The sequence below is a fragment of the Zootermopsis nevadensis genome, unplaced genomic scaffold (assembly GCF_977971745.1).
Source record: "Zootermopsis nevadensis isolate Lab colony 2312 unplaced genomic scaffold, Znev_1.0 Znev_ptg000021l, whole genome shotgun sequence".
NCBI classification, from domain to species: domain Eukaryota; kingdom Metazoa; phylum Arthropoda; class Insecta; order Blattodea; family Termopsidae; genus Zootermopsis; species Zootermopsis nevadensis.
In genome coordinates this window covers 22,775,131-22,802,318 of record NW_028259153.1, presented here as the reverse complement: position 1 = coordinate 22,802,318, position 27,188 = coordinate 22,775,131, and the positions used below count along the sequence as shown (strand labels likewise).

Here is a 27,188-nt window from a genome sequence, read left to right as displayed (position 1 = left end):
GAAAAGGTTCAGTCTTCACTCAGTCATGTACATCGTCTGTATCTATGACCATGCTATACGTCTTCTGAAGAGGTTGTGTCTTCACTAAGTCATCTACATCATGTGAAACTGCGACCATGCTATATGTCTTCTGAAAAGGTTGTGTCTTCACTCAGTCATCTACATCATGTGAAACTGCGACCATGATATATGTCTTCTGAATAGGTTGTGTCTTCACTCAGTCATCTACATCATGTGAAACTGCGACCATGATATATGTCTTCTGAACAGCTTGTGTCTTCACTAAGTCATCTACATCATCTGTAACTCTGCCCTTGCTATTTGTCTTCTGAACAGCTTGTGTCTTCACTCAGTCATCTACATCACCTGAAACTGCGACCATGCTATACGTTTTGTAAAGTGATTCTGTCTTGCGTGAATCTCGGACCTCATCACTAAACGCACCCCTGCCCTGCCTTGCCTTCCAAGTGGTATTGTCTTGTATCAATCACTCACGTCATTGCTAAATATACCCCTCCCTCGTCTTAAATGTGGTAGTGTCTCGTGTGAATCTCGTACTTCATAAGTAAATGTACTATTACCGTGTCTTCAAAGTGGTCATGTCTTATGTGAATCCAAGTGGTAATGTCTGGTGTCAATCTAATACGTCATTGCTTTATGTACCCCACCCTTGCCTTCTAAGTAGTAATGTCTCCGGTGAATCTTGTACGTCGTCCCTATACGTATCGCTGCTTTCCCTTCGAAGCGGTAGTGTCTTAGATGAGTCATGTACATCATTGCTAACTATACCTACTGCATGTGTCTGGCAACTCGTACTGTATCTACGCGAAATACCTCACAAAAGTAGTGATTGCAGTGAATCATGCACATCGTGTATAACTGCGCCCATGCCACATGTTTTCTATAGTGGTTAAATCTTCACTGAATAATAGACATCATATGTAACTGCGACAATCCTAAAAATCTTTTCTAAAGTGTTTGTGTCTTGTGTGAATCCCGTACGTCACAGGTAAATGTATTATACTCTTGCCGTGTCTTGAGAGTGGTACTGCCGTGTGTGAATCTCGTACATCGCTAAATGTATCCCTGCTTTCCCCTCCAAGTACAAGAGTCTTGTGGGTATCACGTACGTCACCGGTGAATATCCGCCTGCCTTATCTTAGAAGTGATTGTGTCTCGGGTGAATCTCGTAAGTCATCACTAAATGAACCCGTGCCTTGTCTTCGAAGTCGTACTACTGTCTTGTGCAAATCTCGTATGTCATCACTAAACGCACACCTGCCTTGGCTTTTACGAGGTAGTGTCTCGGGTGAATCTCGTAAGTCATCGATAAATGTATCCATTCCTTGTCTTATGGAATTCATCTTAATAAAGTATAAATAACAACGCACACTTGCATACAACACACCATGGCATGGAACAGAATACATCATCATCATACAGTAGCATAAGACACAATAAATTGCAATTTGAAATATCAATAATTGTCTGTGTCATGTGACATATTTTTGTCTTAACCAACAAAATACGAGCTACAAAACATGCATGATGTGGGTGGGTGCGTGTTTGGGTTAATCTTCGTATGGATACATAGATTGGTAAATACATGAACGGATGAATAGATATATAGTTAGGTAGGCAGACAGGCAGATATATAGATAGATAGAGAGAGGCAGACAGACAGATAGATAAAAGAGATAGATTATATAGGTAGAGAAAGCGAGATATCTAAAGCCGGCCTGATAATCTTTTATACTCCTACTATTCTGTGACCTGAGTGAACAACCGTCTGTCGTCAAATGCTGTATGACTAAGGATCGAATTTCCCTACATCCTCCAAGCTAATTCTAAAAATCCTAAACCCCATATCTAATGAGTATTTGTATTCATATCATATTAACAATATAGTTAGCTTCTTTCTCTAACTAACGAAATTAAAATATTTAAACCAAAAATGTATTCCACACATACTCAAGTAATTAGGATGAACTTGTTTAGTAGCCAAAAAACTATTATGTCATACGAAAAAAGTATAGCTCCTACTCATACATGCGATGCATCGCGCCCTACACGCAGGGGCCGTTACCTTTACACGTCTATCATAAAAATAATGGACTTTCAAAATGTACATAATCCACATCTTACGAGGTAAGAAATTACTTTTCTTTTACATCAAGCATAGAAACACAACCGAACTTTCGAATTTTTTTTGTCCCAAGTATACGGCGCGCACACACACAATAACGACCTATCACTCATGGTATCCATGAAACAAACCATGAGCCCAAAACGCGGTAATCGCATACAAAAGAATACGTCACGTTTTATGACCCAATCAACATCATCACCTTCCAGTATCGAGCGCTTTGCCACCGCGACTGGTTACAGATTGCTACCTTGAGGCACTCAAAAAACAAAACGTCAGCCCTACTAGAGCACATTCACGAAATAAGTAATTCACAAAATGCCATATTATTTTCTCACTACTTATCGAAAAGCACATGCGAGGCCCAGATCTAAATAAAGTTTTGCTTCCTAAGGCTGGACGGAAATGTTGCCCTCCGTCAGGCACCTTCCATGATTCAAACGACCGAAAAACCCAACGACTATCTCTCGCTCGTAATTCATTCACCGTAAACAACACGTGATTCGCAGCTCTCTTAAGAAAATTCCGACATCGGCCAAGTTCCTAATAGCCCTACAGAATAACACGTACATAAAATGCCATACGCGATTATGCACCAGTAATGGAACAAAACGTAACTCGCAGTTATCTCACATTACGTCGAGCTGCCATATTCGACCGGTTCCAATACCAATAAGAAAACTTTGAGCAGATGCAAGGATAATATTAATATCAATCTTACGCGACTATTATCGGAAGACACGCATTTCATTCTTCATGAGGCCTCTTGTGAGCATGGGAACGAGGATGCCATTTCCATGAATTTAGTTACCATTCACTTGAGCTGATAAGGTTATTATTATTATTGAGTGTTCTGTCTTACGACAGGTCCATTGCTCTGCCCAAAAAGAGCTCTCCAGTTGTCCCTATTCTCGGCTTCTCGCTTTAATTCCTGCAACGTCATCTTCTTTCCTTGTTTAAGGTCGTCGGTTGGCTGTATCAATCTTCTTCCCAGTCCTCGCTTTCCTTCAACCTGGCCTTCGGTGATATCACTCAGTAATCCATTCCTTCTCATAATATGTCCCAGCCAGTTAGCTTTCCTTCGTGTAATCGCCTGCAGAATGTTTCTTTGCTCGTTGACTCTCCTCAATACTTCTTCGTTGGTCACTCGATCCGTCCACCTGATCTTCTCTATTCTTCTCCAACACCACATTTCAAAACTCTCCAGGTATTTCTGTTCCTTCTTCCCGAGTGTCCAAGTCTCTGCTCCATACGTAACACTTCACTAGTTTCTTCTTCATCTCCAAGCCCAACTTGCTAGTGAGAAGTATCCTCCTCTTGACGAAAGCTGCCTTGGCCATGGCTATCCTTGCTTTTACTTCCTTGGTGCATAGGGCGTCCGTCGTGACTATGCTTCCCAAGTACTTGAACTGCTCCACATTCTCCAATTACAACGTTCAATGGTTCTGCTCTCGGTGCTATCCTCATTACCTTTGATTTTTCAATGTTGATTTCCATTCCATACTCTCTACCTATTTCCACTAACTTGTCCATCATGTTCTGTAATTCCTCCTCTTCCTTCGCCAATACTACTAAGTCGTCTGCATACTTTACAGTCTTTATCACTCTTCCTCCAATTTTGAAGTCTCCTGTTCCCTCCAGAGCTTCCTTGGCAAGCCATTCACCGTACAGGTTAAAAAGAATTGGTGATAAGCAGCATCCCTGTCTTACACCTCTACCTATCTCAACGCTGTTGGTGTCTCCTGAGTCCAGTCTCACTTTGACTTTTTGCTGCATGTAAGCTCTATTCGACTAAAAATGTCTATGCATCTGTCATCTCACACGTGCGTCATCGACACCCTGACCTACCTCTTCTCTCCCTGATGGTGACAGTACAAAGTGCGAAGCTACAACTCATTAACCATTGTCTTCAAATTACTGTCGTTACCGTGCTTATTAATAGCAATTAACTCGTTGTCGCTCTGTTAATAAAATCCGGTTCATCACCTTCACAGCCCAAGTTCGATTCCCATCACGCGAGACAGTCGTCCTCGGGGGACCTGTTTACCGACGTCCACATCACGACGAAAACTGAGCACGCAGACACAGAACATTTTTACATCGCCAGATACTTACGTTTGTAAATAGTCACAAATTCGAGAGTTCTACAATATCCCTGAATGTTAAAAATTACGTCAGTCTGTAACCCGCTTAGTACGACGTAAGCCACTAACGATGACGTAAACCGCGTGTTTTCGGCGTCGAGTTCAACATACCTGATTAGTATCTGACACGATTCCCATAATTGTCCTCCTTCACTACATACTTGTCAAAAATTTAAAATTAAACTATAATATAGACATAAATCTACAAATTATGTCTACAGATGTTCATTCCCATGTTCACACCACCTGTTACTACATCCAACTTTATGTCTTCCCTTCGGGTTTTCAGACTCAAAATCCGTATTCATTTGTAATTTCTAAGATACATACAACGTTCTCAACCGATTTTTACCACGATTAATACTTTATTTTTGGATCCTCTGCAAGTCCGCGGTTCAACTACCGACAGCGACACAATCAACTTCGGTCCAATTCAATAATATACACAGAAGATACCGTGAATTTTTCCTTCGGGTAAAACCGACTGGAACATGATGCTGTCCACGTATATCCATCTAGCTAGCTGTTAAAGATGCACGTACCTAAACCTTCAATAACCCATACGCCTTCATGCCGTAGTGCGTAATTAAACACGGACGCAACTTATCTTTAAAAAAAATTAGTCTATCACGTGTAAGTAATAAGATGAGAAAGATAAAGAACGAGAAGATGAAGATTTGCAATTCGTTTTCCTTCAAGGATGGAAATAAGGACTTCATTAGATAAAACCTCTCAACTACGGGATACTGGCAAAAACTAAGCTACAAACTACTACGACTACTGCAACATTGAAGAGATAAATTTCACCCACCAGCGATGAACTGGAGGTTTCTCAGATGACGTCGTCGCTGGACATGGCAATCGTCCGTTGTTTCTCGTGTCGTCTGCTACAAGTTCACTCACGTTTCAGAGCTACGCGCTACCTCCATTCACAAAGCAATGAGCAATTTTAGTTGACTTTTTTTTTTTTTTTTGGGGGGGGGGGGTCTCTATAACTTCTGTATTATTTGATTTATAATATGAGCGACATTCTTTGCAAATGACTTGGTTCCTACTTTATTTCTGAATCACTCATTCTTGGCAATGCGAGCTTTCATAACTCTGAAAGAACAAGGGAATTAATATAAAGTGTCGGATGCAAAGTTGTATTTTTGCCACCAAACTCGCTAGATTTAAATCCAATTGAGAACTTTTGGTTTGCCATCAATGCACACTTTAATTTGCTAGTACGCTAATATATAATTAATAATTATAATGTAACAAGTCATGGAAATTTTAGCTGCTGTTAAAATCTGATCTCATTGGAAGTCAACTCATATGCGAAAATTTAAAGACTAAATAGTGACATATGTCGTTCTTCTACCTGTTATAAAGGGTAATGGAAACAAAGGTATACAAGCAAGTGTTACAGTTTTCGTTGTTTCTACAATTGGAAAAAATAAAAGTACAAGTTATTTATTTATTTATTTATTTATTAAATAACATCTTGAACATATAACAATCTGAAAACTTCATTTAAAATCTCAGTGGCTGGCGTTTCACTTATTTCGGCTTCAAAAAGCCTGTATTATTTTATTCACACTTTATTTGCATGTGATTTCGTTGTCCACTACGTCTCGTCCCTAATTTCAGTGTCAATCTCCCATCAATCCACACTTTAATGTCCAAGTACTGATGCCTACGATACTATAAAATTTCAATCATTTCTCAATCAATTTCACTGAATGAACTTTGTCTGCGTCAGAGGTGGTTAAATTTGGACTGTACGTCTGTCCTGCAATATGATTGTAATCTAAGGGCAAAGCTATGTAAATAAACAACGATAATGTAGTTTTCAGCCCCATGAAATTTTCCAAATTGAAAATCTTCCCCGCTTTATAGTTTGTGTTAGCAGACGCTTAAGTCACCTCAAAATTACTTAACTTGAAAAGCTAGCCGTTACTCAGATCATCAAAAGAGAAAATCCCCACTTTTCAAAATCCGGAAATCTTCTACGTGAATTTCCAAAGCCTACTAAAATTTAACGCAAAGCAGATAAATAAAGTCTATGATTTATTCCTCAATATTGTGGGCAAACTAACTGCGTCTTTGCTGGATTCCGCTGATATTCCGTTGCAGCGCAGCGGCTGGACTACAGGGTCGATGATGTTGTTAGTGGTTAAGAATGCATGCAGCTACAACTCTACTCTAACCCGTCCATCCTCTGAGGGTAGGAAGAAGGCGAAAAAGAAGAAAAGAAAGAAGAAAAAGAGTAAATAGAAAGAATCTGGATTCATTTTGCTCAAGGGATGGAAACAAGCAAAATATTAATTCGAGACTCAAAATTAAGGAACATTGGAAGGAGTTTAACCCCTGCACCCCAGGCGTTAGTCGTGTGTTAATTTAAAATTAAAGTAATTCGTTTCACTCACCAGCAAAGATGGTAGAAACGAAATATGCCGGAGAGATGACCGCCGACGTAAAGTTGTCAATAAAACACGACAAGAGTGCAGCGTCCGGGTGGAAGCGACTGCGGGACTGCGGAACTCCGGGTACCCCGGAGCGTGTAGACGCAACAGGACACAACCGCGCGGGTGAAAATGCCATGAAGATCCTGCTCTGAGTTTCGGAACCACGAAGATTCACTTGCTAGTGGAAAACCTCAAATCTGACGCCGATGCCTTTCCCCTGAAACCAGACAGAATGTCCCATATAATGACAAGAATTTATATGTAGGGTCTGAAGCTCCATACTATTCATATTAATGGAATATAATTTCTCATTGTACTCACACGAGTCCATTTTCGGCGTCTCGTGTTGAATGGCGTAACAGACTTCACGATTATCCTGACCGCCGCGGAAACCTTAATTAAATGTCACGTGGTTGTTACTGCTGACCTAGAAGCCGACGAAGCATCTCCTTCTTTCAGACCATTTTGAATTGCAAAAAGAGTCAGACCAATGATTTCAAAAGATATGCCGATATTTACGGGCACTGAAATTGAACTGATGGGCGTTATCGGAAGGTAACTGAAAATAGTAGTCCATGAGTTTCGAACTCAGTACTGCCACATCATATCACGCAGCTCCTGTTGGATGATGTAAGTAGCGTCTGGAAGTACCGGATACACCACCTGGCGGTACATGACGGCTGCAGGATACAAGCATATTCTGGAAAACAAGTAAATATATATATATATATATATATATCATTGTCACTGGTTTTTAAATTCGTGTTAATTTTCCAAAATTCCAGATGCAAAAATAAGACAGCTCCCAATATCCCTCAGTAAACATTAGTGTTGGTAGTAATAAATTACTCGATTCTATACTGAAATATCAATCTGGAGTCAAGCACGTTGGTTCTGAGATCTCTGGCACACGATGAGTGCGAGATATTAGAATAATTGAAATATAACAGAATAATTTGATTTTTTGGACATCCAGAAGTATATAATTTAATTCTTCCAGGATTTGGAATAATCTCCCATATCATCTGCCATGAAAAAGGAAAAAAAGAAGCTTTCGGAAACCTAGGAATAATTTTTGCCAGTATATTCTCATAAGTCTTTGAGCTCAAAATTAGCAGCTTTTGGATGCACCAGCTACAAAACCACACGGTCCATGACGGCTACTGTTGAAACCTGCAAGGACATGGACATTAAGATGATGACCTTGAAAACCATAAAATGAGGATAGACAAATATAAAGAAGTTCGGTTTAATCTACGTGTTACATTTCCAACACCCAAGGTGTTCGAATGAACCGGCTTCCAGAATCCTGGAGTGAGATTTGGTAAAATATTGTACAATTCGATAGTTAAAGAGCAAACTGGCATTTATTATGTTGGCAATGAGAGTTCTGGTTGAAAGTGGGTGGGAAAATTCCAGAACAAATTATGTATAGCAGAAAATAATATCTCAGCATACTCACATAAATTTCGAGTTCGATGCCGGAACATAATTTCAGGCATGACGTCTGCATCTTCTAGATTGTCCATGGCGGCTTTAAATTAAACCGGCAACACGATACAAAAGCACATTTATATTAAGATGATATTTCGGGAAAGCTAAATAAGAAAGGGAACTCGGATATAAGCTCTTGTTACATTCTCAAGACACCACATTTGAATATAAATCACGTTCCAAAATCCTGCAACGATCTTCAGTGCAGATCGTAATAAAACATTCAAATCAATATATAAACTGCAAGCTGACATGTAGTATTTTGGTTCTGAGAGTCTCCCTTGGTCCCTTTTGGCAGAAGGTCGCAAGTGCACGGATGTAAATATGGATTTTGGCGCCATGTGGACTCCTACGTAGATGCCAGCGTCCTGGTAAAATACTCTTTCCATCTCAGATTTGAGAGTTTTACGGCGATGAGGATAATGTTTTGGTGACGTGTAGACTTGTTGCTAAATTCCAAAGTTTCTCAGAAACAAACTCTATCGGACTTCAGGACTGAAGATGTGACAATCGACACATTATCTTTCTGGGAAACGTTGGTGTCATCGACGATCTCACGTGACCATACCTCAAAGCAAATACAATCCTTCTCCTTTACAAACATCAGTTGGTTAATGCTGTTTAAGAAAATAATATTATTTTCGGAATTATACGAATTTCATTAATACACTTTGATTTTTTAAAATTAGATTTACTGAAAATTGAAGTACATGGTAGATTTAATTGTTTTCAGCGTTGAACGTTTATCAAAACTTATTTTAACGTGGCAATGTACTGCTATTCATTTCATAGGACGTCATTTAACAGTTTATTAACATTAATTACGATGATAGCAAACCAAATTTAAACATAACAGTGTGTTGTTCATTAATATTTACAACTTTTATTTATCAGACTAGAAGACAAAATATTCTAAATTCATGGTCAACGTTATTTTGATTAGAACATACAAACAGCTTGGTTGAAAGTTATCTCCTAAACACAACACACTCTTTTCTGAAATGCTAGACTAATTATAGAAAAAGCACTCATTAAAAGCAGCTGGGGGGGGGGGGGGGGGTATTATCTGTCCCGACACTACGCCTCGGCCTCGCAAGATAGAAATTTGTGCCTTACATCTTCAATCTGCGCGTAAATTGTGGTGATTGTGATGATTAAGTTTACCGACGTTTAGGAAGTGATATTGCTACCTCCATCATAACAGCGATGATGGTGGGCCCTCATGATGACGCAACATCACAAAAGACATTCATAAAACATTTTTCGGTTATGATTATTTGCTCCCAAGCGATTTTGGACCTTACGGGATAACATTTATAAATAACCGTTGCCATGGTAACGCTGCTAAGAGATGTTGGGTCTAATCGGATAATTATTGTTTACTACTTTACATTTTTGCCGTCATTCTTAGCGGGCAATTTATTAGTCTTAAAATTTTGTCCGTTATACCCCATAAAATGGCAGGATTCTTCTAAAAGATGAACTTGAAATTACATTGAATAAAGCGATAGCTGTCTACATTTAATGTGTCTTAAAATATGCTTCAGTATACTAAAAATCACGAGAAAGATCTCTAACGATTGTCTGTCGACGGGGAGAGATTCGAACCCGAAACCTATCGAGTAGGACAACTCAATATTTATTTCTTGTATGTTTACTTACCCAACACTCCTGATCTGTGGAACTAACCCTAACAGACTACGTGCGCGATGAGGGACCATTACATCAAAGGAAGACAGTGATTTCTATCTACACCAAGACATTCCAACAGCACCAGGTTCTAGCCAGTGTGCTCAACGGTTAAACGGGTACGGGGTTACTGCGACCTGCTGTAAACATCTGACCAGTAACGAAGTATTACGGAACAGAGAATGACGTCCACACGTTCATAATCCCATGCTCTGGCAAAACAGATACGGGTGTAATTTTTCAATATTCGATTTAAAAGAAATTGGATAATAATCATTTTATGCGGAAAAGTTTACAAAGATATGAGAGACTCAAACAAGGAACAGAAATGTGATTAGTCCGTGAAACATTAAACAAGAATAATCTCTTTTAAAATTGACATATTGCAGAGGATATAGAGTCTGGATGTAATGACTCATACAACCCGGATTTAAAGAAATCAGATATTATTCGTTCAAGTATCATGTCGAGTAACAAATATTTCCGAGGAACATATTTCTTCCATCCTCAGGGCTAAAGATTGGTGAGCATTAATGTTACATTCTACAACATTAGGTGTAACTGGGAGGATAATATTAAAATTGTTCTTACGGAAATACTTTTCAAGTTTGCGAAATGGATTAATATAGCTCAGGAAAGACACCAGTGACGGGATTTTGTGAACACTACGCTGAACTTTCCATTCAAGGCGGATAATTTGACTGGCTGAGCCTATTCTTAGCTTCTAACTCCCACCTCAGAAATTCGCAAGACTACCTTTGATGGTCATATCGATGGCAAAGCATGTAAAATTTAAAAAAAAAGTTGTACGGCATCTGGTGTCATTTCAATAAAATAAATTCTTTCTAAAATAATTAATAATGCCATACACGCATACGATAAAAATATAAAATAAAGTCTCACTGATTATTACAGAAATTTGGACATATAATAATAATAATATTTGCTTTAAAGGGTTATTTTGATCTGGGACCATGCACAGCTACTGTATAACTCACAGTCGAACGCACGTATATGTACGATGGTGTCCGACGCTACCAGAAGCTTGCTGGAATATCGGATGGATACCGGCCTTGCGATACGACCTTAAGGTCAAAACGTGGCCCCCATTTCCAAACAACCATTCGCAGTCAATACTCTTCGTTTCTAACACGTACTACTAACATTACACAGACCGATTTTCGTCAAATTCGATATTAACTGTATGTCACTATCTGTTACCTTCCATTGGTACTATCAGCCTTGACCCTCGTTATTAATTTATGTATTAAAAGTACAAATCCACGATTAAGAATATCCATAAATTTAAACTTGCATTCATCTAGGAAAAAATTTCTGAATGGATTAGGCATTGGACAAGGCAGGTAGCTCCAAAATTGACTTTCGATATTACGCCCGTGCGCACAGACATGTTTAATTTGTTACCATGCACTTGGGCAAACATTACACGGATCCCTAGGGTCAAATCAACAGGTCACGCCGCCATTGTACCAATTCTTTCAAGTACTGCATAAATTTTTGACGGCGTCTCCACGAACAGCGGAGAATTTTATGGAAGTGCATTAAGACGCACTCTTTCAACCAAGGTCAACAGTTCATGACACGAAATAACAGAAAAAGATAATTATTTGTCTGAATTCGATTCTATTTAATTATTTAATATAATATATAATTTAATCCATGGTTACACGTGATATGAGCAATGCGACAAAGTTGGAGAATGTGTAATATTCCTAAGAATTCCATTCACGCAGTGCATTTATTGAGACTATCTGCTGGTTTCTTCCAGCTTAAAACATGTTTTCAAACACGGCAGCAATTTCTTTCTCGTACTGAACACGTACACGTGTTAAACCTATCAAATGGGACACGAAGTGCTGGAAACAGCGACTTCTTCAAGTTTTGCTATTATTCTCGAGACAATGTTCAATGGCGCAACAAATATTCGAGCTGAGGAACGGCTGGATTTTAGAGCAACCCACACCTGAACGCGGTCCTAAATTCGTCAGAATCTGTCGAGAATCGATGAACCAATTTACTGTAACCTGAGTGTCAACCCATCCTAATCTTCGGAACTTATTAAAAACACAGACAGACAGACAGAGAGAGAGATGTTCCAACTGAGTTAACAGTCCTATAATATTTCTTGATGATTTAGACAGGCGTAATACTTCGTTTCTCACTCTGTAAGACAATCCGAACTTGAAAACACTTAGGGAAAGAGATTCAAGAAGATTATTTACAAGCGAGTGGGGCGAAGTAATACTGATAAAGAAAAAGGCATGTAAACGGTACATTAAGCCTTCAACAGAGAATACTAAATACCAAGTAGTTCAATTCTGAAAGTTTACTTCAACGTATGTACCAAGTGTTTTAATTATGATGCCTCATAAAAGAACTCGATTCCTTACCGTACGTAGGGGGTTTCAAACATTCTTTGATTTTTGACGATATCGGTACCTTCGCGAAATCCCATCCACGCAGACCAGGCTTTACTCAGACACTACATTACCGTCGAGACATACTAATTTTTAAATTCCCACAGAACACTATCTACGAAAGTCATTATAATTTTTAATCGACCTCGAAATAATACATCACCGTACTCACCCGAGTCCATCGCTCGCTGGTGCCTCATCGTTTGAGACGTATCGAGCCAGACGACGTCACAGAGCAGCGTCCAGGAGCGAGACGTGGAAAAATCTTCTGGTTCAGAGGTTCACGACGGCGATGAAGAATGATGATATCATAATCACCGTGAATGTGAAGAGGGCTCCGCCAATCACCTCAAAGCAGACATAATGACAAGAATTTATAATTACGTCGCTTCTGTACGTACGCTCTGAAACTCGATCAGTGGGCATTATCTGACAATTTCTCATTGTACTCACCGGAGTCCTTAGTTCGCTGCTGCTGTAATATAATTTTCGGGTTGTCGTGTTAGCGACCTCACGATGTAAGCGGCCGTCATCCTCACCGCTCCGTAAACCTCAAGTCTTGAACGAGTGTCACGTGGTTGTTACCACTGACCTAGAAGGAGACGGAATGCGTGGGCAGTATCACAGAACAATCAAAACGTAAAATAAAATAATATCTCAGAATACTTAGTTCAGTATTGCAACGTCATTTCGGCCATCTTGTCTTGTGTCACGTAGGCCAAGTCACGTTGTATCGGTAACAGCACGCAATATAAGTTTTTTTCTCTCAACGTACTTTAAGAACTCTCTATTTCAGAGGACGGAATATTTCATGAAAATCACCTTGAATGACTTAAGTAGGCTCGCGTTGTACAGGACACATGTACTCTCGCATGTGCGTGTCACAGTCCTAGAGAAAAATATATAGACGATCTTTTACCACTCCGCGACGTAATTCACCTATAAAGCCGCCCGACACAAATGCTTATAAGTCAGGGTCGTTATCTATCCGACCAGGTTAAATCTGTATTCATTATCATAAGGTCAAATTTAGGAGTCAATTATAATCAATATTACAATCAGTGAGTAGGAAAAGAGGTGGAAATCCACACAATAAGAATTTATTATTGTTTTCGCTTCAAATTCCAGGATTAAATTTTCAATGGTACAAGGGTTTAAGTCGAATAAAATCTAACTCAACGATTTTTGTAATTTCTAGAGAAAATCGGTTAGTATTTTCATTATCACGAATTCGCCTGCATTCTTTAGAGCCTCGTACTACCACCACGAAAGCTTCAACAACTCTTTGGCTGTCGAACAAATCGATAATTAAACCAAACACAAGCTGAGACGTAATATCAAAATGGCCGACTGAAGCCCCAACTTACGTAAAGACATCGTGCATACGCGCTGTACCGGAGCAGGAGAGAGACAACCGGAATAAACCTCAACTTGTCCGTAGGAAACAAGTTTCGCGTAGCATGCCGGGAAAGGCAAAGATGAAAAACTCATCCAACGCGCGTCGGCAGAGATAAATAAGGGGTAGATAAAATTATACGTCCAGTAATAAAACACTAAAAGCGAAAATACTACCAGCAGCGAAAACTCAATGATTTAATCCAATGAAACCAAATCGCAATTTCCAGCGTTTTTTGATTTTTCGAAAATATTGAAAAAAATTCAAAATATCTTTCAAATTTCACCCCACCTGATGCCATGCAGGACAGATCGCCGTCGAACTGTGTCTGATGTACTGTGTCTCTGACGAACGCGGTCTGTGCATTTTAATTTTAAATTTCGAAAAATTGAAAAAAACATTAAGATGAAATTTTTCAAATTTTTTTGGTTTTGTGCGCTTTTGGGACAATTTCCAGCATTTTTTGATTTTTTGAAAATTTTCAATATTTCTCACGACTTGAGACATGCGACTTCTCGCGACTTCGGACATGCGACTTCTCACGACTTGTGACTTGCGACTTTTCGCGACTTGGGATATGCGACTTTTCAAGACTTGGGACATGCGACTTTTCGCAAGTTGCGACGTTTAATGATACAAGAAACCATACAATCAAAAGTACAATTATTATTACTCAAGTGGGAAGTTAGTGTGATGTTTGGCGCTGCATTTCATCGGCCAGTTTTTCAAATTTGGGAGAGTAGGATGATGTTGCTGCTCGCAAACAATCGTCAAGACGGGTGTCAGTAAGTCGAGATCTGTGCTTTGATTTCATAATGTTCATGGTTGAACGGCCTTCATTATTCAGTATAACCTCTTTCCGTAACAACGCGGGCACCGCGTAGGGGACCACTGTTCTAGAGCATGCATGTGGTATGGACAGATGGGAATACAGTACTTTATGCATGCTTCTCGCTCATTCCAAAACTGACAGCTTTCATCACTTGAAGGACAAATTGCTTCACCTCTCCAGCACTGTACACAAAGAATGGTCAATTTGATCCATCTATAAGCATTTCCATCAATTTTACTATGTATAAAATTCAAATTATCAGAATCAAAACCTTTCATGAAAGGTGTTACCAAATGACATGGATTCAATATAACCCAGTGCTACTGAATTTTCACAAGCATCTGTAATAATACTGATCATGCCATTTATCTCAATGTCCTAATGCGTAGAAAGATCAGAAAATTAGTAGACATGCTCTGCATCAAAACAAATGTTTCTCAGGGGTATGCACAGTGTGCATGTGTAAGACTGCAGTGAAGACCACCATGTAAGTTAAGTATAAAATGTCGTACACAATCTAAAATTGGATATCATCTTCCCCTGTCTACAATAATTCTTTCTGTATACAAGGAACCCATAAAACAAACACTTCAAAGAGGTGTTTTAGCAACAAGCAAGAAAATTCATTAAGTAACTTTCATTTGAAAATATACAAGTTCTGCGAAGCTGCGCTATATAGTCTAGTATGATGTGCATAGGAGGTGCTTCCGTTGTAGCGGTAGCTCAAACAACCTCAAACGAAGCAGCTGCGGTATTATCTTTATGTCCATCACCTTTAAAATCTTCATGATCAGCTAGTGCAGCATCATCTACTAAGCCTTCAATCGTCATCTCATCAGCGTAGCAGGAACAAAATTTCGACAAATCATTCTTCTTATTTTTTTTAAAAAACATCCAACCACAACTTAATACCAACATTAGATATAGGAATCTACTCTGATACCAACATACTCAAACGAATAGACTCGTACGAGTTTATGCAGCTTCCCGCCATCTAGTATCTAATCTATAAAACAGAAGTCACTATTCCAACAGTTTTCACATTACGCTGGTAGAGGATGCTGCCGTGGCCATTCCCGTGTATTTACAAAAACTGTGACCTGAAAATCGATTTCTGTCTAATAGGTATCGAACTAATAGCAAACAGTCAACAAAAGGCAAAAAATGTATTGCTAAACGTTAAAGGTTTTTTGTATGGTGAAGAAATGTATTTCAGGAATATGTTTGATTACTTCTAAAAACGGTTCGTTTTATTACTAAAGGGCGAAATAGACTATGGATGTAATCAGAATTACACGTAGCCTATCCAGACTAGAATGTTTTAGTGCCGCATTTCGTAGTCTTGAGAAGCTGTGCTGTACCGGTATAATTGGCGTTAAAGCTGTGACCATAATAATTTGGTGTATGTTAAAAATGTATACAAATACCATTTATAAACAAGATCGTGCACGTTTATTAAACAAATATCTGTGAGGCTGTAAAAATATGTTTGTGTTGCCTGTCTCTTGAACATCAAATTTGCGGAATGACAGAAACAATGAACATTTCATGTTTTCAAAATTTAGGTTGTAAATTTTGCTCGCACTAAAATCATTGTCACAAACGGCAATAAAGTTTAATTAATTATAACAATTCTATAATAGTTTTGAAATTATGCCTTCCTTTTTCATATTTAGTTAATTTCAAACACAGCACGAAATTGAACATTTATATAAATTATTTATTAACTAGAGAGTTTATTAATATCGGCGCGAATTAAGTTTCAATTTAATTTTCGAAATTGTATGTTAATATCAAACACTCATCTGGTGTCATTTTCATATTGAATGATTATGCAGGTTCATAAAAAGCCCACATTTTAAGGATTCATATTTCAAATTGAGACATATAATCACAGGGTTGATTGTGAAATGTTCAACAGCTCACAAAGTTTTAGTTTGTTTTCCCACAGATCAGTGACAATGAAAAAAGAATTGCATTGCAATAAGAAGGGATCCTGCTTTATTGCAGTATTCAGGTTTACAGTGATCAGCATAATGTATTGGAAGAAGTTCATGTGTATATGTTACAGGCAAACTATGAAATCCAGTAAAGCATATAACAAAGAAGTTTCTATAACACGATTTATACAGTTTTATTTTATCTTTTATATTTACAAAAACTTAATATAAACATTTCTTTTAAATCTCTAAACTTTTATTAAGTTAGTGCATAAACCAATCTTTTTTAATTCTCAAAGTTTTGTTATGTTCAGATTCAGTAGCTTGGTGTTTTCGCAGCTATCTTACATAACCTCTATCTTGACAGCTTACCCAATTGACTTTGATTAATTTTAATTTACACAACCAAACAATATGAACATTACAATTTATTTCATACTTTTCCTACTGACTTTAGGCATTCTGTACATTGCCGGTAACATATATATGAAAAAATTGTCTATGGCAAGACATTATGACAGTCTCTGCAGCTGTTGTCTAAACATGCTTCATCATACCTTGACCAAAATTAAATACCATTTGGATGCATTCATTTCCCAAAGCTAATTACTGTGGTTTGTTTTACGTTCTAAGGGTTAATCAGTTTTGAGTGGACAGCATCGAGCTGACTGCAAGTACACATAACGTGACTCACTGTGATATGTCAGATATGAATTAAAACTTGATTGGTTGTTGAGTATTTTTATCACAAACCCTGTTATTCTGTCTCAGGCTGAAAGATGTATAAAACTTAAGACTAAGAAGCTCCTTTTATAACGATGGCACTGAATTAAATCTACAATGTCAATAGAAACAAACTACACAATTACTTTCTTACCTTCACTACACAAAAACAGAATAATTCATGGAATTAATGTAGCTGACAATTTTGCAATTGAAATGGTGAAACTGTATGTGCACTGTGTCTTACTTTACATTTAAATAACTCATAATTTTATATTAACATTAGGAGCCTCTCACTTTGTTGTACTTCTCATCTTTAAAGCTCATAATGTTGATTTTTTTTTTGCTGCAAACTATGTAAAAGCTGCCATGTTGTTTGTAAAGAATAAAATGGAACTTACAAGACAGAGGCGTCTGTTAGCACAAAATGCTTAAAAATTGAAATATTTTGCATGATTTTGCCATATCTTTAGCAATTATATGCAGGTTTCTTTTTATTCTGGAAGTATCAGTTATATAAATACTAGCACCTTTCCTCATAAAACAATTTAAAACAACAGAAATGTTATTAAAATGGATAAATAACATAAGCAGATAAGGATAAAATTTCTATCTTAACTAAAATTCAATGACCTTACATTTTGTCATAGAAATTTCATCACATTTGAGTATCAGTATTTCACTTTCTATAAGGAACAACAGATTGGATTGTACCAGGCTTAACATAACCAGTTTCTTCCGATCAGTAAGTTTACTAGCGTGGAAATTGTTGGTACTTCATCTATATCATTCATCACTTTTATAAACACATTTTGCAGTCAGCACATTCAGGAACGCACTATGTGTTGTGTTTGTAGATGAGAGAGCGGTTCAGTGAGGTTGATCCATTGGGGAGGGCATCTTTGTACCAGGCAACACCCTTAATCACATGCATATCTAACAAACCGATGGAGAAGACAAAGAACGGAGCCCGATATTTCCGTAACCCACCACAGCCTCACATGTGTATCCAAGATTTTATTCAGGTATAATTCTGTTACAAATGCCTTTTATTTATAATTGTTGTTATTGCAAGAGCATTGCACCGTTGTCTTAGTTGACCATCAAATATCAAGTCGACCTAATGCCATGTTTACCAAATTTTAGTTCCTGGAAAGGAAAATAACTAAAAACTTTTATGGTCAGATCTCGGTATGTTGGCTGATATGTCTCTGATATTGTGGTGTGACTAGCGGCTGGTCAGGTTAAAACATTTTCCACGCCCCTTTTACGACAGATGTCTAAGAGAATCACAGAAGTAGATTGTGATGTAATTATTCTATATTCTAAACTGCAAGTTCAAGGTCACTGTCAAACATAGTGCCAATTTAAATACGACTAATATTCTGTGTTCTGTTTAATTGCACAGCAGATGCATGGGATGTACGAAGTTTGGCAAACAATGTTTTTTGTTTTTGTTTTTTTACTCAAGAGAAACACAGAGCTGAGAAGCATATATTCATGGTTTAAATACAGAATGTCTCAAAAAGATGTATACGCATTATAATACTTTGGTGGCCACTCACCAGTCAGCTGCTTGCCACTAATCTAACGGCGGTCATTTTGAACAGCTACATTTGATTTGCTGATTCCCTAAGTACCAATGCTGATGTATGTCATGATTTAGGTTATTAAAATTTCTTTATTTCATTCAGTGAATGTGTGTATACATATTTTTGGGACATTCTGTACACACCAGCTGTGGCTATAGATTTCACCTTCATCTCATATTTTCATTTGTTCATAGGGTTCTAAGCAGCCATGCTACATCAATGTATTATCTTGGGTTAAGATCTCAACTCCTCGGAGGCCAGAGGATCCTATTCCGCTGTACGGAGGCATGAAAATCCCTTGTAATACAATTCCAATTGATAAGAAGAATTTTCCTAAAAGACAGCCCTCGATATTTGCCGTGATGGCAAATCCTCAAATTCTACGACTAAGTGGCAAGACTGCAAAAGACCCAATGGTAATTTTTTATATCTTCATGTGTAGTTGCTTCTTCAAAACTGGTAAAGTGAAATGTTGACGGAATAAATGTTAATTCTCAAAATGTTTGTGACATTTCCTGATTCTTTATAATAACATTATGTTTGATATACACTGTCTTCTGTCTAATATATACATTGATAGCACATTCGTAGGGCAGTCAAAAAAGTTCCCGGAATTGCGGTGTAGCGCTGTAATGGTAGGACATATGGCAACGCTTACCTAATCACCTTCAAAGTGGGACCCTTGCGCGCGCACGCACACACTTGCTCCATCGATCCTGCCGGAATCTTATGGAGTTCGGCCGTCGCATTCGACACCTCGCTGGTTGTGCAGCAATTTCTCGCCGAGAAAAGCATTCCCGCCATCACCCAACCACCATATTCTCTGGATCTCACTCCGAGTGACTTCTGGCTGTTCCCTACTCTGAAAATGGGCCTCCAGGGGACGCGTTCGCAACCATGGAGGACATCAAATCGAATGCGACGGCCGAACTCCGGAAGATTCCAAACAAAGCCTTACGCCAACAATGGCAGTGTATTGGTACTACTTGGATAATTCATATGCCTCATATAATGTGGGGATGTTCTTATAACTAGAAACACAGTCACATCATTAATTATTTTAACTTATAAAAAATATATTCAGAAATTTGAATTTCTGGTTATAATCTGTTCTGAAAAGATTACTGAAATTTAACCTTAAGAGTAATGCATTTTAAAATTCTATCTGTGGGCATTCTTTGCTTCAGGATCGTGATGCTCTTGTGGACCTGATGTTAGATTTTGTCGAAGCTATGAATCCAGAAGTTAAATTTAAACGTGAATTCACCGTGCTCAAAGACCGTGACCTAACCGGCGAACTGAAAGACATCTGGTTGGCCATCCAAGTAAAGCGAGAAAGAGAAAAAGAAAAGGCAGAAAATGGGAAGAAACTGGAAACTGGAGACAGAGAGGAATGTAAGGAAGGAAGGAATGAAGAGTCCTGGCGAGATTCAGACATGCAACAAGAAGTAAAAATCGCTGAACTAGACAGAGCAAAAGAAAAATGCACAGAAGCATTACCTGTGTGGTTTGCAATGGAACAAAATACAGAAGAAAGAATGAAAGATGGAACAGAGTTTGTAGAGCCAAAAAGCACAGTACTTCGAAGCAAAGCAGATCAGAGTAATGGAAACAAATGTGTCATTTCGTGTGACGGCAACGAGGAAGAGGATATTACTGTATCTTCTTTCGACGCAGATATCAGAAAACTAGGAGAAGCTGCTGTCAGGCAAAAGGACTCTGTGCATGCTGCCTGCGATGTTCCGGTGACTCCGTCCAGACATTCAGAGGGTTCCCCAGATCATCATAGGGAAGCTCAGAACGAGCGAGGAGGAGAATTTAGTTCTGATCTTCCTTGTGTAAATGGGGTTAGCACCGTCACAAAACACACGGTATTTAAAGAGGTATTTCCCTCGTCATCTGATTCTTCAGAAGATGAAGAGAAAGTAGATTTCAGACTGAACGCTACGTGTAAGGTTAAAGAGAATGAAACTGTTAACATTGCCGATTCAAAGGAAATTATTGGCTTGCTCCAGGATGTCAAAATGCCAAATCCAAGCCAAAACTTGGATGACACAGATATTGGAATGGATTTTAACGACGCTTCTAAAAAGAAGAATGTATCAGTGTCTGATTTAGAGCTAGATACTCATCAGATTCCGGTTTATGTGGAGAAAGTGTGTAGTTACGGAAACACAAATTTTGAAACTAGTAATTTAAATCCTTGTAAATTCTTATGCATGAAACCTTCTGCTATTAAAACATTAGCTGATAAATGTCTGTCGGTTAAACAAAATGTTTATGTACCAAATAAATGTAAAAACCCTCAACAGGCAGATTATGAATCTACCGCAAGATGTCAGGCCATTGTAAATAGGTTTCCAGATTCCGGTTGCTAGAGATACTACCGCGTAGTAATATGGAGATTGACCCTGGTGATTATAATATCGCACCAGAAATTATGAAGTCCGATGTTATAATTCATGATACTCGACGCAGTTTCCACTGTTGAAATATATTTAATAACCAGATCTCATTAATGTAACTAGGAATCTTTTATTTATGATGTAAATAAGTAATATTTTGTGTTTAGTTCCTTTTTTAATGGATGTACATCAAAACTGTTAGAGTGATTACAGCGGAAGTTGTGTTAATTATGATATACACATATCAGTTGTTGGTGTTTTACATAACTTTGTGATTTCACGTTTATTTCCGAGACGGAGCGATTGGGTGTAAGGAACGAGCATTCCATCACCAACCAAATGGAGATGGATACTTTTGGTAGTACTGAAAAATTTTTGTTTTTAAGGCTAGTGAAATTAAAAAGAGTCATTATATGTTTTAAAGAAACGAAGGATCTCATCCGGATAGCTGATATTAATTCTATAAATCCTGATGAATATGGTGACATCCGAGTCATAACATTAAAATGATGGTATTGCTCTGTGCATTGCTTAACTTACTACTACAGTGGAAATATTGTCATATTCCATTGAATATGTTTGTGAAAGTATTTTGTCTTAAGTTCCTAATATTAGTCATTTCTTACTTTTTTATTATTGTAAATGTGCCATTTTGTTTGTACATGTTGCCTGTGATTAAAGAATTTGATTGAACCACATATTTTGCTGTCCCTACTCTATCATTTTAGAGCATGGATAGTTCAGTCAGTATAGCGAATAGCTATGGGCTGGACGACCGGGGTTCGATACCCGACGGGGACAGAGGATTTTTCCTCTAGCCTCTGCGTCCAGACTCTCCAATATGAAATTTAATTACAATCAGTAGAGTTGAGTTATACGTTCAAAAATGGTGTCTACAAGCATACGCTACACAACTTGCATAATTAGTTCACGATACTGCCAACAGGTTTCTTAATGTCCGATACTGCAGTGCCATCTAAACGGCTCCAAATTAAACAGAATCGAAATGTAAAAGTTGGACATCTTATAGGAAATTAAATAAAAATGAAAGAAAGACAATTTTATGTTTCCTATTAAAAAATACTTCAAGACACACAACAACAACCTATTAAGAAAGTGAATGAAATCTTTCATAATCGCAATTGGGCAAGTCCTGATATCCTGTTTCCGTAGTGTAGCGGTTATCACGTGCGCCTCACACGCGCAAGGTCCCCGGTTCGATCCCGGGCGGAAACATTTTTTTACCTTTTACATAATTGTTTTGATTATAATATGAAAAGTACAGCGAGTTTTATGCATTGATTCTTATGTCTTTCATAACGTTTGATATCTTATCCGTGGAGATGAGTATAACCAAAACGATCATTGCCATGTCTTTTTTTAGAAACTTAGGACGTAGTAATGATAAGAATAGAAACGAAGATATATATTAAGCAAAAACAATAGAACGATAGTTCCGAGGGACATTGGAGATAATTTAAGTATACGTAAAATAGCAGCCTCTCAGCAAACAGCAGAGTGGCGCAGTGGAAGCGTGCTGGGCCCATAACCCAGAGGTCCGTGGATCGAAACCACGCTCTGCTAACTTTTTATTTTATAATTGAACATACGGAGGACTGTATTAAACCAGTCGAAAGACTGATGACAAACGAACAAGAAGAATTTAATAAAACATGTATTATTTTCTTTCATACTCAAAAATTTCTAGCGCATAGTGCATGTTTCCCAAATGCGGCTGTCTTGAATCTGTAAGTAATAATTATAAATAGGTTGTACTAAAAATTAAAATGAAGTTGACGCAGCCCTATGCATAGGAAGGCTATTACTGTTATTTGTTGTTAGAAATTACTTTGCTCTGTATTTAAACTTTTTAAATGTAAGTGTAACCCTTTTTTTGAGAAATTGTTACTGTTATCTACGAGTAAAATTATCACTATTATTGACATTATAGTGATAACAATTAAGATAATACCTGTAATACTATGAGTTATTAGTGCAACTGGGATAATGTCGAAATCACTTGCTAACATTTTTTTAATGTTTAAAAGCTATACGCATTTTTCGCACGAACTCTTTAGAACAGACGTATTTAGTGTGAAAAAACACTCACGTACGTAGAATTTGAGGTTTCCACAACGGGGAGTCTGAAGATGGACGTCTTCTGGGTTGTTGCGCCATGTAGTCTGGTAGATTTCCACCAATGTTTCAGACGTCATACTGCCTCAGGGCGCCCTGATGATGGAGGTAGCAAGGACCTCTGAAACGTTGGTGAACTTGTACCAGACTACACGGCGCAACAACCCACAAGACAGCAATCTTTGTATTCTGCGACGACAGAACCTAAATTCTCACCTTTCACTTCTGTTAGGTGTGGATTTTCGTTCTGTAATCATAAATATTTTTGGTGTTACTGAATATAATTTCCTGGTGTGAGTACAAATGTGTTTGATAATGAGCACCATGAATCAAAAGTGGCTGTGCGCTCGCTGAAATGTCTGTCAGAGCACATGGGAACCATATCATGATGAAACCAGGTGGTGACTTGAACCGGGAAGATGTCCAAATATTTTCGGAGAAGACAAGCGTGGGCGAATCTACCGCGCGGACGCTAAATGAGCGGTTTATATTCACAACAGCGGCCTTTTTACTGTATCATAGTATTCATGTCTTGCCCCCTTATCTACTTTCGAAGTTAATTTATTTGTTCTTCGCCAAACCTAACCTGAAGTGAGCCCTCATTAGATTACCCGCATTCCATCAAAATATCTTACTAGGAACCTCACAATTTGCATTTCCCTCAAAATATAACTAACTAACCAACCAGATGGCTTACGGAACCCGAAGGTTCATCACCGAATTAACTAAAGCCCTCCACCGGACCCTGTCCTGGGCCAGCGAAATCCAGTCTCCTTCAACTCCTATCTCCCATAGATCCCGCCTGACATTATCCTCCCATCTACGTCTAGGTCTCCCCAGAGGCCTCTTCCCCTCAGGCTTCCCAACCAGTACCCGGTGCACACCTCTTGTCCCATCCATGCGCGCTACACGTCCCGCCCATCTCATTCTTCTCGACTTAATCACCCTGACAATACTGGGGGAGCAGTACAGATTTTTAAGCTCGTCATTGTGCAGTTTTCTCCACGCCCCATCGTCTTCCCTCTTAGGCCCAAATATCCTCCTCAACACCCGATTCTCAAACACCTGCAATCTGTGTTCCTCCCTCTGAGTGAGAGACCATGTTTCGCACCCATACAAAACAGCAGGCAAGATTATTGTTCTGTATACTGCTTTTGATTTTTTAGTGTCAGGTCGTTATCGATACATTTATTCACACTAAACAAAGAATCTTTTTTTTAAAAATTACCAAGGGACAAAAATATTACTAATTAACAAACAAAGTGTCAGAGACTAATTAGATTAGTGTTCTCAAAATGTGATGACAGGCGTTAAATAAGATATTAATGGACGTTATTTGATGTACTGATCCTCATCTGTAGATACAATATGCGAAAATAATAATAAAAACGGACCCAAAATATCGATGCGACCTACTAGATATTACTAAAATTTTCAACTAACATTAATTATGAGAAAGTAATTATCGAAAGTATAACAACATCGCTGAGGTTAGAAATTAATGTTTTTGCAGGCCGTATTTTGTACACTCCTGATAAACTGATTTGGTCATACACGGGACTTCAAATTGGGATTTTTAATACCTCTAAGAACCCCCGGTTAAATTTTTCGTTTCAAATGGGGAGATCATTTACAGAATTACAAATGTTCCGGGCTTATTAACAGTGTATGAACTCGCTGTAAAAATCAGTTCACAGAATTAATCCTGCTAGCTCGGTCACGTGATTGGTTACCTTGGTCGGCCAAAGTTTGAGCAGTTTCGTCGTTCTCGGCTGCTGACAATTTTGAGATTCCGGTTTCACGCGCAAGGCGACTCAGTGATTTCTGTGGTGTGCGTTGTAACCTTGGACCTGTTTCGTCTCGTTGTCCTTCGGTAAGCACGCGTCGCTTTTGGTAGATTTTTTGTCCAGAAATAAACCAGTAGATCGAAATTTATTACTAAATTTATGGATACCTGCTGTGCTTGGAACAGTTAACCCGGGAAATTTACGAACGAAATTTTTCACAATTCTTTTCTAGCGGTAGCACGTTTCACAAACTGTTCTTATAGGAAAAACCCCATTCGACGGTATATCAAACCATATTCACACACACAATAATAACCAGCGTTTAACAGATGAAATATTGTGTGAATTATTTTAGCGTCAATTCCTGATGATGCCTGGCGATGTGTCATGCCCGGAGCCGGGAAGTGACAACTGCGTTTAACTTTGTCAGTGGACGAACTGTATGACAATGAGTGGATTTATGGGAATAAGCGAGCGACGCCGTGAAAGAGAGGAAAGTTAGTGGCTGATTCGGTGATAACAAAGAATTCACTAGACACTGTACAAGAATAAGAAAGTAAAAGTGAGTAAACCTTCTGGTACATGTAACTGTTGCGTGGTACGAACAGAGTCGTAGTATAAAAAGTGATTTCAATAACAATGAAGGAAATATAACTACACTTTCTCTCCAGTTATCGTAACGCCACTGTCCGCTTACGAAACGTCGCCCTTTCACATTTCTGTGCTGAGAAACTAGTGAAAACTGTTTACACTTTAATAAGGAACTAACACCAAAACAGGTGTTTCAAAACCAACTTCACTCACATTCAAAAAAAAAAAAAAAAAAAGGACCCTGGTTACAATACTAATGTTCAAATATGACAGTTTCGCAGATGGTTAATGACGTCACGCTGTCTGCAGAAAATAATTATTTAAAACACTTGAAAGCGGAGTAAAATCTTGGAGATAAAATGCTTTACGTGTTTTAAACTGCACGGTATCTGCTTTATTTTTTAATAGTTTATTTAGAGAAACTTTCTCAAGTGCATAAGTTACAAAGTTCTGAGTGATTCTATCATAGCAAATTATGAAATGAGGCACATTTGGATAGTTTACGTATCATATATTTGAATGTTGTATCTCAACATATGTATACAGGAACTTAGAAAACCTAGACAAATCGTCAGTCAGTGCAGAACAACTCCTGACAGAGCATACAAATCGAGTAGAAAGCGGAAATTGTAACACTTCTACTAGCTAGGTAAGATTTCAGGTTCTCACGGCGAGTATTAAGATGGCTGTCTTCTGGGATGTTGCATGACGTTATAGTCTGGTGGAAACTGAATGACGTTTCAGATATGCTCACTGCCTCCATCATCGTGGCGATGATGAAGGCAGTACGCACCTCTGAAACGTCGGTCAATTTTCACCATACTTGGCACAATATCCCATAAGACAGTCATCTTCATATTCCTATTGTCTTAACTACATTAACTTTGGACGAAAATCTGCCAGCCTGCTGTTCATTTTCTGTGTTATCAGTCGCCTTTATCACATTGTTCAGGCTACACGCTTAACTGCACAGTCGGAGAAGTTGCCGCCCTCTCGAGGCGGCGATTAGGCTCACTACACTGACACCCGCATTAAAAACGACGTTTCTGACACTGCGAATAACAAACAAATATATTTCTGTGCAATATAAGCGTTAAAGGATGACTATATAAGAATATATCGACGTGTGATACATTTATTACATGCTGTTCCATAACTGAAGTGGATGGAGCACATCTGACGTAAACATAGATGAAGATTTTGAACCTTTCTTAGCGGAAATTATTATGATAATTATTAATCAACGTTAAATTTGACTAAATTCGTTAGCTACTAATAATTCTTTGTAACTTTCCTGGAAAAAATACTCCGGTGAATAAGATAAAAGCAATAACACGTGAAAACAAGGCTTCGCGTTACAATAAAAATGTATTCCTTGAGGATCGCTCAGTAGGAGAAATGAATATGTTTAATTAAATGCATTTG

The 27,188-nt window shown here is 38.2% G+C and overlaps 1 protein-coding gene, 2 long non-coding RNA genes and 2 other non-coding genes across 14 annotated transcripts in view; 3 read left to right on the top strand and 2 right to left on the bottom strand.

Annotated features, from left to right (window-relative positions):
• LOC147873242 (uncharacterized) overlaps positions 1-13,165 on the bottom strand; it is a 124,506-nt gene extending 111,341 nt beyond the window's left edge. For 3 of the 7 annotated variants that reach the window (XR_015536229.1, XR_015536227.1, XR_015536226.1), the window contains exons 1-4: positions 12,815-13,165; positions 12,534-12,709; positions 7,062-7,440; positions 6,702-6,957 (exon numbers count right to left, since the gene is read on the bottom strand). This is a non-coding gene — a long non-coding RNA (uncharacterized LOC147873242). Of the gene's footprint in view, positions 1-47; positions 373-4,972; positions 5,214-6,701; positions 6,958-7,061; positions 7,441-12,533; positions 12,710-12,814 lie in introns of those variants that run through there. The other 4 variants (XR_015536228.1, XR_015536231.1, XR_015536230.1 and 1 more) reach the window with 4 other exon arrangements.
• Positions 7,830-11,564, bottom strand: LOC147873243 (uncharacterized). The gene is made up of 2 exons (XR_015536235.1): positions 8,203-11,564; positions 7,830-7,913 (listed from the first exon to the last, which is right to left on the bottom strand). It is a non-coding gene; the product is annotated as an uncharacterized LOC147873243 (long non-coding RNA).
• Positions 13,166-15,630: 2,465 nt separating the features above from the next.
• LOC110839845 (uncharacterized) lies at positions 15,631-21,949 on the top strand. 4 transcript variants are annotated; one of them, XM_087352409.1, is made up of 5 exons: positions 15,701-15,832; positions 17,903-17,997; positions 18,110-18,277; positions 19,039-19,260; positions 20,032-21,949. In XM_087352409.1, the coding sequence occupies exons 1-5, from the start codon at positions 15,784-15,786 to the stop codon at positions 21,220-21,222; spliced, it is 1,725 nt and encodes a 574-aa protein (XP_087208535.1). In that variant the 5' UTR covers positions 15,701-15,783; the 3' UTR covers positions 21,223-21,949. The 4 variants fall into 4 exon arrangements, with proteins under 4 accessions (XP_087208537.1, XP_021940074.2, XP_087208535.1 ...); XM_087352411.1 differs by lacking the exon at positions 17,903-17,997 and having other exon boundaries at positions 15,631-15,714; XM_022084382.2 differs by lacking the exon at positions 17,903-17,997 and having other exon boundaries at positions 15,698-15,832.
• A 463-nt stretch (positions 21,950-22,412) lies between these two features.
• TRNAV-CAC (transfer RNA valine (anticodon CAC)) lies at positions 22,413-22,485 on the top strand. The gene has a single exon. It is a non-coding gene; the product is annotated as a tRNA-Val (tRNA).
• Positions 22,486-22,761: 276 nt separating this feature from the next.
• Positions 22,762-22,833, top strand: TRNAM-CAU (transfer RNA methionine (anticodon CAU)). The gene has a single exon. It is a non-coding gene; the product is annotated as a tRNA-Met (tRNA).
• The last annotated feature ends 4,355 nt before the right edge of the window (positions 22,834-27,188 follow it).

Coding starts and splice junctions, on each gene's coding strand:
- LOC110839845 (XM_087352409.1), top strand. CDS start 15,784: ATGGTGAAGAAATGTATTTCAGGAATATGTTTGATTACTTCTAAAAAC. Junction 15,833..17,902: donor TTTGATTACTTCTAAAAACG/GTTCGTTTTATT, acceptor ATTTTGTCATAG/AAATTTCATCACATTTGAGT. Junction 17,998..18,109: donor TAACCAGTTTCTTCCGATCA/GTAAGTTTACTA, acceptor TTGTGTTTGTAG/ATGAGAGAGCGGTTCAGTGA.